This window comes from Staurois parvus, unplaced genomic scaffold (genome assembly GCF_062004578.1).
Source record: "Staurois parvus isolate SC_StPar_1 unplaced genomic scaffold, SC_StPar_1.0 ptg000545l, whole genome shotgun sequence".
Classification (NCBI taxonomy): Eukaryota; Metazoa; Chordata; class Amphibia; order Anura; family Ranidae; genus Staurois; species Staurois parvus.
The window spans coordinates 380,254-392,467 of record NW_028318341.1 but is presented as its reverse complement, the minus strand read 5'-3'; the positions used below and the strand labels follow the sequence as shown (position 1 = coordinate 392,467).

Here is a 12,214-nt window from a genome sequence, read left to right as displayed (position 1 = left end):
TTGAATGACAATTGCGCGGTCATACAACATTGTACCCAAACTAAAATTTTATCATTTTCTTCACACAACTAGAGCTTTCTTTTGGTGGTATTTAATCACCAGCAGGGTTTTTATTTTTGCTAAATTAACAAAAAAAGACCAAAAATTTTGAAAAAAAAAAAAGTTTTTCTTTGTTTCTGTTATAAAAGTTTACAAATAAATAATTGTTCTTCATAAATTTAGGCCGAGATGTATTCTGCTACATGTCTTTGGTGAAAATAACCCAAATTAGGATGTATTATTTAGTTTGTAGGAAAGTTATAGAGTTCACAAACTATGGTATAGATCTGAATATTGATCAATCCTGAAGTACTGACAGCCAATCTAATTTCTTGAGGTCCAAGAATGTCAGAACAGTACAGATATCCCCCAAATGACCCCTTTTTGCAAAGTAGACAGTCCGACGTACTTCATAAGAGGCATGGCGAGTTTTTTGAAGTTGTATTTTTTTTCTCATAATTTTTCGGAAAATGAAAATATAAAAGAAATTAGTTTCACTATTTTTTTTTTTTACATATTGTCACCAGTGCAGTACAGCGTCATCATATAACTGGCATGGCGGTGATCAGGGACACTGACTGGTGACAGTAAAATTATATATATTTTTTTTCTTTTTTTTTATTACATTTTTTTTCTTTTTTTTAAGATTTTTTTTTCATATTTCACTATGACCAAAGTAGTAGAATGTTACCATAGTAACATTGTACTACTTTGGGGAAGTGATCAGTATTTTTTTTTTTTTTTTTTACACAATTTGCTTATAGCAAAGAATTACTTTGCTATAAGCAAGCATTTACCTGAATGACATCGATTCATTCAGGGCTTTTTTTTTTTTTTTTTTGTGACATGTGCATGTGATTAGCTGTGACCATTCACAGATAGGCAGTAGTATACAATGGATGGCATGAATGAAGCCATCCATTGTATACAACTGTCATGTGACCTGCTGTGATTGGTCACAGCAGGTCACATGGTACCTGCAACGGGGCCGATACTCAGATCTGTCACCGGCCGTGTCCGAGGTACACGGCCGGTGACAGATCGCGCCGCTGCGCCGCTCTGCAGGAGCGCAATCTGTGCATGTGCGGGAGGACGCCATATGGCGTCCACCCGGAACGCTGATGACATTTGCCGCCCCCCATTTGGCCATAGGGCGGACGGCAAATGGTTAAGCTGACCACATGGATAATAATTTGGCTGCTTCAAGAGGGACCAGCCGAATTTAGATCCATGTACAGGCAACCCTGGTAGTACAGAAGTCAATCTGCTGATCGACTTTAGTACAATTACCCCATCAGGTTTTTCCCAAATCGATCAGTCCTACCGGCTATTGCTGGCAGCATTACTCAGTGTATTATGACTGCAGGGGAGTCTCCCCGCAGGAGGAGCAGGAATGATTACCCCATCCACATAGAATGTTTGGATGGGGTAATCTGGAATTTTTTTTGTTCAATTTGCTACCTGTATGAATTGCCTTAGTCATAAGTATTGCAAAAAAAAACACAGCAAAAATCCAAAACACCAAAAAGACTCAGCAGTCAGAGTCAGCAATAAATTGGTTTACCTGTGCTCCATGGTGAAGCTCAGAGGATCCACACAAGCAGTCACTGCTCCAATGACAAAGGAGGACTTGACCAGGGGATCAGCGTGCGTTTGGATGGCCTGCACTACATCAATGACATCCACGTATCTGGGAGAAGAGACAAGGAGAGATGGTGAAGGTAACAAATGACATGATATGAGCTGTCAGCAGCCAGGCCAATCAATCCAAGAAAACTGACCTCTTGCAGAAGGAGATCAGCGGAAGACGCTGCATCTATTAACCATCCATAGCAAGGTGATTTACAGCGTGTCTGTACTCAAATATTAACTTCAAACTATGAGGAATTGAAAGTGGAAATTTAAAGGAAACAATCCGCCAATGTGAATTTGATCGCCAGCTTCAGAAAAGGTTATCTACCAAATGTCTAGGCTGTTGGTTATGTGGACAGAGCAGAAGAGAAAGAAAAGAAGCATTTTCTCTGGGAAAAGTTACCTATTTCACCACTGGTATCGCTCTTTATTTATCCATTTCAACAAATGTATTATTAGAGCTTTAAAGCGGTATTAAACTCTGGTCATTTTTTTTTTTTTGTAAAGCAAGCCCCCTGCAGGTTTATACCATAATGTGCTATTATGCACTGCATACCAACACATTGTGACAGACCTACCTGTCAAAGGAAGCCCTCCAGCACTGCATGGTCATTGCTCCAGCTGGTCCCAGGCACTTCCTTTCATCTTCGCCTGGTATTCCTTCCAGGTTCTGTCTGTTCAGCTCCTTGAATGGCCAGGTTGTGATGAGGTCACTCCCATGGATCCTCCAGGAGTCACTTCATCATGGCATAGAGTGGGTGCGGTAAATGTAACTGAGATACACATGCACGGCTCAGTGTACATGACAGCTGTCAGCAAATTTGTAGAAACTGAGACTATTTATTATTGTTTTTAAAGTTTAATGCCACTTTAACCACTTGCCAACTGCAGATAGCCGAATGACAGCTTCACTGCGGCCGGCCAGTTCTGGGAGGGTGTCATATGATTTGCTCCCAGAACACACTCTCCTTCATGCCCCCGGGGGCATGATCACGTGATATGGTAAAAGGCCAATCACAGCGGCCTTTTACCACATGATCAGCCGTGTCCAATGACATATTGATCACCGGGAAATGCAATTACCGGTTATCGGGTGCACTTTCCTCACGCTGTCACAGCATGAGTAAAGTACTGCCGAGAACTGGCAGTTGTCAGAGAAGGGACCCTCTGTCACCAGTGCCGCCCACAAGTGCCCACCAGTGCCGCCCACAGGTGCCCAGCAGTGCCCCCCACCTGTGTACATCAGTGCCACCCACCTGTGCCCATCAGTGCAGCCCAGCAGTGCCATCTATCAGTGCCCCCCAGCAGTGCCGCCAGTCAGTGCCAGCAGTGCCGCCAGTCAGTGCCCATCATCAGTGCCAGCTGACCAGTGACGTCTATCAGTGCCCATCAGTGCTGCCTATCAGTGCTGCCTCATCAACGCACATCAGTGAAGGAGAAAAATTACCTGTTTGCAAAATTTTATAATAGAAACCGAGAAAAACTTTTTTTTTTTGCTCTTTTTTTGTTTATAGCGCAAAACATAAAACACCCAGCAGCGAGTAAACACCACCAAAAGAAAGCTCTGTGTGAAAGAAATGATAAAAATTTCATATGGGTACAATGTTGCATGACCGCGCAATTGTCATTCAAAGTGCGACAACACTGAAACCTGAAAATTGGCCTGGGCAGGAAGGGGGTACAAGTGCCCAGCAGGCAAGGGGTTAAAAGAGAAGTTTGTTCCCCCCCAATTATACTTACTGATGCTGCATCTGTCCCCCTCTGGTTCTGAGTGTGAGAATTCAGTGATCACATGACCGCTGATCGCTGAGTTCTCACAGCCACTGTGAGCAGAGAGTGGTGACTGTCAGTCACTGGTGTCTTCTCTGCCCCCCCAGCTCACTGGAGCGCTGGGCTGAGGAGGGGGAGGGAGCGGCTGGCCCAGGCTCTCAGCGGATCACCGAGAGGCTGTGCCTGGTACCGCTACAGACTCTGGGGTGGATCCCTACTTCAAGGTCAGGATCTTTTCCCAGCCTGGACAGGCTGAGTGACGTTAGCCAACAATGGGCTGAAGCCGAAAACGGGTCACAGGAGTGCAGAATGAACTGTTGTTGGTTTAGTAACACTTTAACACTATATTACAACCATATTTATGGTGCAACTTGTAACATGGTGCCAAGTGGACCCCTCACCTCCAAAAAGCCCCCCCCCCTGTGTTTTCCCCACAGCAGTGGTCAGGTTCGAAACTGGCAGAGCCAGGCACATATGGGAATGAATAAACTGGAAATCCCACCTGCCAACATGGCAGACAGACTGGTAGTTCTCAATGGAGCTCTATGATCACTGCACTTGTAGTCCATTGACACTTCCTCCGGATCTCCAACTGAAAGCCCGTACCTTGGTATTGATATAGAGCTGGAGGAAGAGTCTGCAGGAGCCTGCGCTTTGCACATGTGATCCACTGACTGCAGTTGCAATGCTCTGCAGACCCATTTGAAAAAAAAAATAACTGCACAGTTTTTCTACAAATATACATGTATTTATTAATTTTTGCAAAGGCTGGATTAGCCTTTAACCCCTTACCTACAGGGCACTTTTACCCCCTTCCTGCTCAGGCCAATTTTCAGCTTATAGCACTGTCGCACTTTGAATGACAATTGCGCGGTCATGCAACACTGTACCCATATGGAATTTTTATAATTTTTTTGAGACAGATAGAACTTTCTTTTGGTGGTATTTAATCACTACTGGGTTTTTTCTTTTTTGATAAACAAACCAAAAACCACTGATAATTTAAAAAAAAAAAAAAAGTTTTTTTCGTTTCTGTTATAAAATTTTGTAAATGAGTAAATTTTCTCTTTCACTGATGTGCGCTAATGAGGCTGCAGTGATGGGCACTGATAGGCAGCACTGATGGGCACTGATAGGCATTGACAGGCATCACTGATAGGCAATGAAAGGCAGTACTCATATATGGCACTGATAGGTGCACTGATAGGCAGCACTGATAGGCAGCACTGACTGGAACTGTTAGGTGGAACTGATAGTCGGCACTGATGGGAACTGATAGGTGGCACTGATTGGCAGTACACATGTGCGGCACAGACTGGCACTGATAGTTGGCACTGAAAGGCAGCTCTGATAAGCACGGATATGTGGCATTGATGTGCACTGATGGGCACTAACAGGTGGCATTGATGGGCAATGAAAGGTAGCAATGGTGGGGCTACACTAATCATCAGGGCACCGATCATCAGTGCCCTGATGATCAGTGTAGATGTCCCCTCTGAAGAATGCCAATTACTGGCTCTCCTCATGAGCTGTCAGTGTGACATCTCGTGAGGAGAGAAATGCTGATAACCGGCATTTCTTTATTTACATGCAACCAGCTGTGATTGGACACAGCTGACCACATGACAGAGTCGAAGTCAGCTCTTTCCGCTGATCTGCTGTGTCCCAGGGACACAGCGCACCACCGATCGCCGTGCTGCGCGCCCCCAAGGGTGCACACGCGCGGTTAGAGTGGGAGGACATCATTTGACGTCCTCCCAGAACGAGAGAACCGCATTGCACCCGTCATTTTCTTATATGGGGGGTGGGAGGCGGTTAAGATCACTTCATGGTCTTCCTAATGGTGGCCATACATGCTTCCATAAATTATCAATTTCTTTTCCCATCAAAGTCTCAGTTTCTTTTGCCTTATAGGAAGCTGTCTTTACAATAAACACATGAAATGCATGTTTTTTGGAGTGCTGGCGCACCATCTCTGGCATTCATTTTGAGCAACCATACTTAAAAGTTTGAGTACTGAGAGGAGTGCAGCTTCTATTTGGACTTCATATGATAACAGCCCAAACCATACCACTTTAGGAGCATAACACCACGCACTGGTCCCGAACCGATAGGCGCAATGATGTCACCAACAGCTCCGCCCTACGAGTTACATGCACTTTTAAATGTGAGTGATTTTATAATCTTTAAAATAAAAACTGTTTATACAGAGTACACTACGGTCCGTTTGATTCACTTTGAGTTGCTGTGGAGGAAAGCAAGGAGAAGAGAGCAGAGGCAGAGAACTGATGGGGGATGGCGGGTTTTGACCTGAGGTTATAACATTAGATCCATCTTGAAAAGTAAGAATGATTCCAATTTCAGGTGGAGGCAAAATACATGGTCACTTAAGGGTGGAGTTGCACAAAAGTGACTTTATTTGGAAGTTTTATTTCACCAAAGTGACGGGATAAATGTATGACATCAAAAATAATATTCTTTTAAAGAATGTGATAGGAGATTTGAAGAAATTATGGAACACTTGTAGCACGTTTTGTTTTTTGTTACTTTTTTTTGTGAACACAGGAAGTCAGTGTCACATTGAGAGAAGGCTTTGCATTTTCCCAATGAATGAAAAGCCTCCCATATAGAAGAAAAATATATTTGAAATATATTTAAAAAATATTCTTCCCAAATATATTGACATATATTTGAAATACAATTTTGGCCATATTCAAAATATATATATATATATATATATATATATATATATATACACACATACATACACACACATACTGTACATACACACTGTATATTGAAATGTGTTACTACAAAATATATGAAAAATATTTTTTAAAATATATTTCAAATATACTGTATGTCTTTAAAATACAAATCTACATTTTTGGAATGCATTTACAAATATATGTAAAATATATGTTAAAATGACTTTTTTATATGTTAAAAAAAAATCAGAGGAATATATTTAAAAAAATATATTTTTAAAAATATTTTTAATTTTGCATTTCAACATGTATAATATATATATATATATATATATATATATATATATATATATATATATACACACACATACGTTGAAATGCGTTTTTTATATATTACAAAATATATGAAAAATATTTTTAAAATTATATTTTTTTAAATATATTCTTCAGATTTTTTTTTAACATATAAAAAAGTCATTTTAACATATTTGTACATATATTTGTACACTTGTATATTTTGTATATACATATATATATTTGTATATTTTAACAATATATATATTTATTTTGTAGTATTATTAGTAGTAGTATTTCAAATATATGTCAATATATTTGGGAAAAATGTTTTTAAAATAGATTTCAAATATATTTTTCTTCCATGTGGACTTCTTTGATTGGACAAAGTGGAGAGCATGATACCTCTGCCCCACCTCGTCCAGTCAGAGAACAGTTTGCACTATACCTGGCATCGGCCAGGTATGGTGTATACAGTTACATTGGTCCACCTTGGAAGCATATAACTATGTATATACAGTTGCAAGAAAAAGTATGTGAACCCCTTGGGATTACGTGGAGTTTTGCATGAATTGGGCATAAAATGTGCTCTGAACATCATCTAAGTCACAACAATAGAAGAACACAGTCTACTGAACATAATACTACACAAACATTAGATGTTGCCATGGTTTAATTGCATATAGCATTGAAAACATTCACAGTGCAGGGAGGAAAAAGTATGTGAACCTTTGGACTTAATAACTGGTTGACCCTCCTGTGGCAGCAATAACCTCAACCAAACGTTTCCTGTAGTTGCAGATCAGACCTGCACAACGATCTGGAGTAATTTTGGACCACTCCTCTTCACAAAACTGTTTCAGTGTAGCAATATTCTTGGGATGTCTGGTGTGAATCGCTCTCTTAAGGTCATGCCACAGCATTTCAATCGGGTTGAGGTCAGGACTCTGACTGGGCCACTCCAGAAGGTGTATTCTGTGCTGTTGCAGCCATTGTTTTGTTGAATTACTTGTATGCTTTGGGTCATTGTCCTGTTGTATCACCCATCCTCTGCGGAGCTTCAGTTGGCGGACAGATGGTCGTACGTTTTCCTGCAAAATGTCTTGATAAACTCTGGAATTCATTTTCCCATCAATGACAACAATCCGTCCAGGCCCTGAGGCAGCAAAGCAGCCCCAAACCAAGATGCTCCCTCCGCCATGTTTTACAGTGGGGATGAGGTTTTGATGTTGGTGTGCTGTGCCTTTTTTTCTCCACACATAGTGTTGTGTGTTCTTCCCAAACAACTCAATCTTGGTTTCATCTGTCCACAGTATATTTTGCCAGTAGTGCTGTGGAACATCCAGGTGCTCTTTTGCAAACTTCAAACGTGCTGCAATATTCTTTTTGGACAGCAATGGCTTCCTCCGTGGTGTCCTCCCATGTACTCCATTCTTGTTTAATGTTTTCCTTATTGTAGATGTGTCAACAAAAATGTTAGCATGTGCCAGAGATTTCTGTAGGTCTTTAGCTGACACTCTGGGATTCTTCTTTACCTCATGCAGCATTCTGCGCTGTGCTCTTGCAGTCATTTTTACAGGACCACCACGCCTAGGGAGAGTAGCAACAGTGCTAAACTTTCTCCATTTGTAGACAGTCTGTCTTACCGTGGACACACGAACATCAAGGCTTTTGGAGATACTTTTGTAACCCTTTCCAGCTTCATGCAAGTCAACAATTCTTGATCGTAGGTCTTCTGAGAGCTCTTTTCTGCGAGGCATGGTTCACATCAGACAGTGCTTCTTGAAACCAGTAAACCCAAAACAGGTGTGTGTTTTTTAAGGGCAGGACAGCTGTCAGCAACACATCCAATATCATCACACTGATTGGAGTCAAGGTTGGCTCACTCCTGGCTCCAATTAGCTCTGGGAGAAGTCATTAAGCTAGGGCCTCACATACTTTTTCCTCCCTGCACTGTGAATGTTTACATGTTATGTGCAATTAAACCATGGCAACATCTAATGTTTGTGTAGTATTATGTTCAGCAGACTGTGTTCTTCTATTGTTGTAACTTAGATGACGTTCAGAGCACATTTTATGCCCAATTCATGCAAAACTCCATGTAATCCCAAGGGGTTCACATACTTTTTCTTGCAACTGTATGATACCTTGTTTTAATTTAAAGAAGAATTCCAAGTATAGCTATTTTATACACAGTTACATTGACCCAGCAACGTATAAAATATCCATACTTGGAATTCTTCTTTAAATTAAAACAAGTAATATAGACCAGGGTATCTGGAAGTTACAAACAAAGAGGAATACAAAGCCAAGATCTGTGCCCAGTTGTTATAACTGAGCTATCCTCACCCTTCTAGGGCAACGAGAAGTCTCATCTTCTTCCGGGAATACACAGCCTGGCGGACGCTGCGGTTGCGCTGTGCTTCCAGCACACTGGAGAGGAATCTCTGAAACTGTGCCGTGCTGAACTCCTCTGCGCCATCACTAGGCTGCCGATACACCATCCACCTGGGGGAAAGAAAAAGGTTTATAAATATGCAGGGTGCACACAGCAACCCATAACTGCCCCCAGGGATCAGAAGAGGACACACTTGTTTACTTTTTATACTGATGGGAAAATTAAAGAAAAAGCAATAGAACAGCTCCACCCAGTGGCCAGTCTATAAAGTACAGCCAAATGCAAAAGGAACACGAACAGCGGTGTAAAATGCCGGAGGTATTAAAACATTCATAAGCTTCAAGCAGCTCTAAACCTAGATGAAGCCTGCTAAAATCATGCTGAGAGTTACAAGATCCATACTTAAAAACTGCACACTTGAGCTGAAGGGTGTATTTAACGCTGACGTTTAACGTGATTCTAAAGGTTCCTTTGAAATTTTTTTTAAAATAACAAACATATTATATTTGCCTGCTCCATGGAATGGTTTTGCACAGAGCAGTCCCGATCCTCCTTTTTTTGGGTCCCCCACTGGTGCTCCTGGCTCCCTCATACCCTGACTTCCCCCAGAGAAAACTGCTTGCTCTGGGGGCACTCGTGCATGCTCGCTCCAGAGCCACCGCATGTCCATAAGACTCACAGCGTGTGGCTTGACCCCGCCCTAGCTTCTTCCACATTGGCTGTGACTGACAGCAGCGGGGGCCAATGGCTCCAGCTGCGGTCTCTAAGCCTATTTAATGTAAGAGAACCATGGCTCTTGAGCACATCACTGGATCAGGCTCAGGCTCAGGTGAATATAAGGGGGGGGGGGGGGTTTGGTGAGAGGCTGCACTCAGAAGGACTTTTACCTTCATGCACATATTTTGCTTTCCCTAGTTTCTCCCTCCCCACCCTCAATAAACATGCTAATGACATTGTTATATAAAACCTTGGTGTTGCTTATGTAAGACCCTGTGGAATCATCATTGGGTCTCTGCGCCTCTCTATGCAATGCAGGCAGATCATGGCTGCTGGGAGGGTACTGTACATAGCTTCCTGAAAACACCACAGGACCCTGCCTCAGTACTCCTATCTGGAGCCCTCAGCTCTGATGGAAGCAGCTGGCTGGCCCTTGGGAGGAGTTATGCAAATATGAAAATGCCTTGATGTGTGGATGTCAATCTGAAGGAGTGGATGTTCCTAGGCAGACTGTATTTTCACGCAGAGTGACCTAGATAATGCCCACATGTGATTCTGTGCGCTCACAAATGATAGAACTGAAATCCAATTAACGAAAAAGGCAACCCTGGGATAGAAGGACTGGGAAGGAAAGAGCTGGATGATGCTGGATGTCCTTCAGCCAGGAAATGAGGCGGGCTCCATCCGACTTGTGCAGTGAAATCAGAGTTAGCAATTTCAGTACAGGAGAGTCAACTGTGCAAGACTGAAGGGAAGGCTTTCAGGGGTTACAAATTCTGTCATGTGTTTATGGCTGTCCTGCTGCCATGTGGGGAAATTCACTCTATTTATCCTTTTGTCTAATGTCTCTGGGACTGAAAGTACAGGAAAGTCTAGAATGTGCAGTTGTCACCAGAACAGGAAAAGAAGGGACTCTTCCAATGGGGACACGTGTTGCAGATATCCCTCACTTCCTGTAGCTTCTCAGACGACTGTGATTTGTAAAAGTACATGTATCACATCCAGAAAACGAACACCCAAGGACGTATACAAGAAAAGTCACTTACCTCCCATACTCCTTTTGGAAGGACACCAGAAAATCACAAAGGTCATTGCAGTGACTACCAGGCAGCCCGGTGACAATAGTAATGGCCACCTACAACAGATTGATATAAAGGAAGAAGAATGAGAAAATATACAGCATTAAACGATAGTTACATTAAAATTACAAAGTTAAATAAAAAAATTAAAATGAAATAAAAATAAAAAAATTATTAAAATAAAAAAAGTAAAGTTGAAATCCAGGAAAGCTAAAAGTTCTCCCTTGTGGTGGGGCTGCAGTGGCACTGCAAGGGGTAACGGCTCATGTATAGGGGACTGAGTACAGCAGTTTTACTTACCTGACCCTCTGCACTGATAGACCAGTCCCCACAGCCTCTTCTCCCCTATGACCCATCAGTCTGATGTCACCAAGACCGATGCAGGGCCCATAGACCTAAACTGGATATTAGGACGCCAAGGGACAGTCTACTGCATGGGTGTCAAACTGGCGGCCCTCCAGCTGTTGCCAAACTACAAGTCCCATGAGGCATTGCAAGATTGACAGTTACAAGTATGACTCCTGAAGGCAGAGGCATGATGGGGCTTGTAGTTTGGCAACAACTGGAGGGCCGCCAGTTTGACACCCCTGGTCTAATTCCAGACCACAGGAGAGTACCATTTGCCAAGGGGGCAGAGGATCAGGTAATTAAACCTGCTTTTCCTGTCTCCTAGACAGAAACAAGATGTTAAAGTAGAACTGTAAAAAAAAACCTTGTGAACAGGCGGGTTTTATAATGCAGAAGAGATCTGCTATTTCCCTTCTGCATTAAAGCTTGTTACCGGTCTTTCCGCATTGTACAGGTGGGGCTCATTGTATAATTTCAGAAATACTGAGATGAATTAAATCCCACACATGTGCAGGAGTGACGTCAACCTGGCCTGACCAATGAACATGGTTGTAGATCGGTCAGCAGAGGAAGACCTCCGAAGGTGTCAGTGGGAGCTCCGGCATACAACCGTGCTGGAATGAAGGGGAATATAGTTCCACTTTAACCAGGGCTGGATCTAGCCTATCTGACCTGGGGGTGCAGTAAAAAAAAGTCAGGGGGCACAATGTCAATAGTGTGAGATGCAGGGAACCAGTATTACCTATTCACTTGGTAAGTTTCTGTACCACGAGCTACAACCCGGAAAGGTAGTGCAGAGGGGTGCAGGGGTGAACAGGGAATGCTAGTATGTTATTAGGCGGTCATTAAACTAGAAGAGGGGTTAGCAACCAGCCAGGTGACAGGTAGATCGCAGTCTGGGCTTGCTGACCCGCCACCCCAGAGCATCAAGCAGAGTGCAATGTAGAGGGACTACTTGTAAAGTTGGAGCTGTAGTTCGGAGTAAGAGCCGCATAAGCTGATGCCTCCTCTGTAGTGCCGGCTCCTGTACCATGCAGAGTGATACCAACTGCACTCCACCTCTTATCCCGGCTAGCATCTCCAGAGTGGTGCCAGCAGCAGAGAGAAGAGATCTTCAGGTCAGTGTGAAGCAATACACTGGGCATAGTAGTATAGGGCTGCTTTCACACTGATGTACTGCGGTCTACCCACATCACGGGGGCAGTGCAGTATACCTGCAGCTTTCCTGC

At 42.8% G+C, this 12,214-nt stretch overlaps 1 protein-coding gene across 1 annotated transcript in view; it reads right to left on the bottom strand.

Annotated features, from left to right (window-relative positions):
- DNAAF9 (dynein axonemal assembly factor 9) overlaps nt 1-12,214 on the bottom strand; it is a 208,212-nt gene that overhangs the window by 54,736 nt on the left and 141,262 nt on the right. Inside the window, exons 26-28 of the mRNA XM_089690898.1 lie at nt 10,605-10,693; nt 8,793-8,951; nt 1,604-1,729 (exon numbers count right to left, since the gene is read on the bottom strand). Of these exons, the coding sequence (XP_089547024.1) occupies nt 1,604-1,729; nt 8,793-8,951; nt 10,605-10,693 (374 nt within the window). The remainder of the gene's footprint in view (nt 1-1,603; nt 1,730-8,792; nt 8,952-10,604; nt 10,694-12,214) is intronic.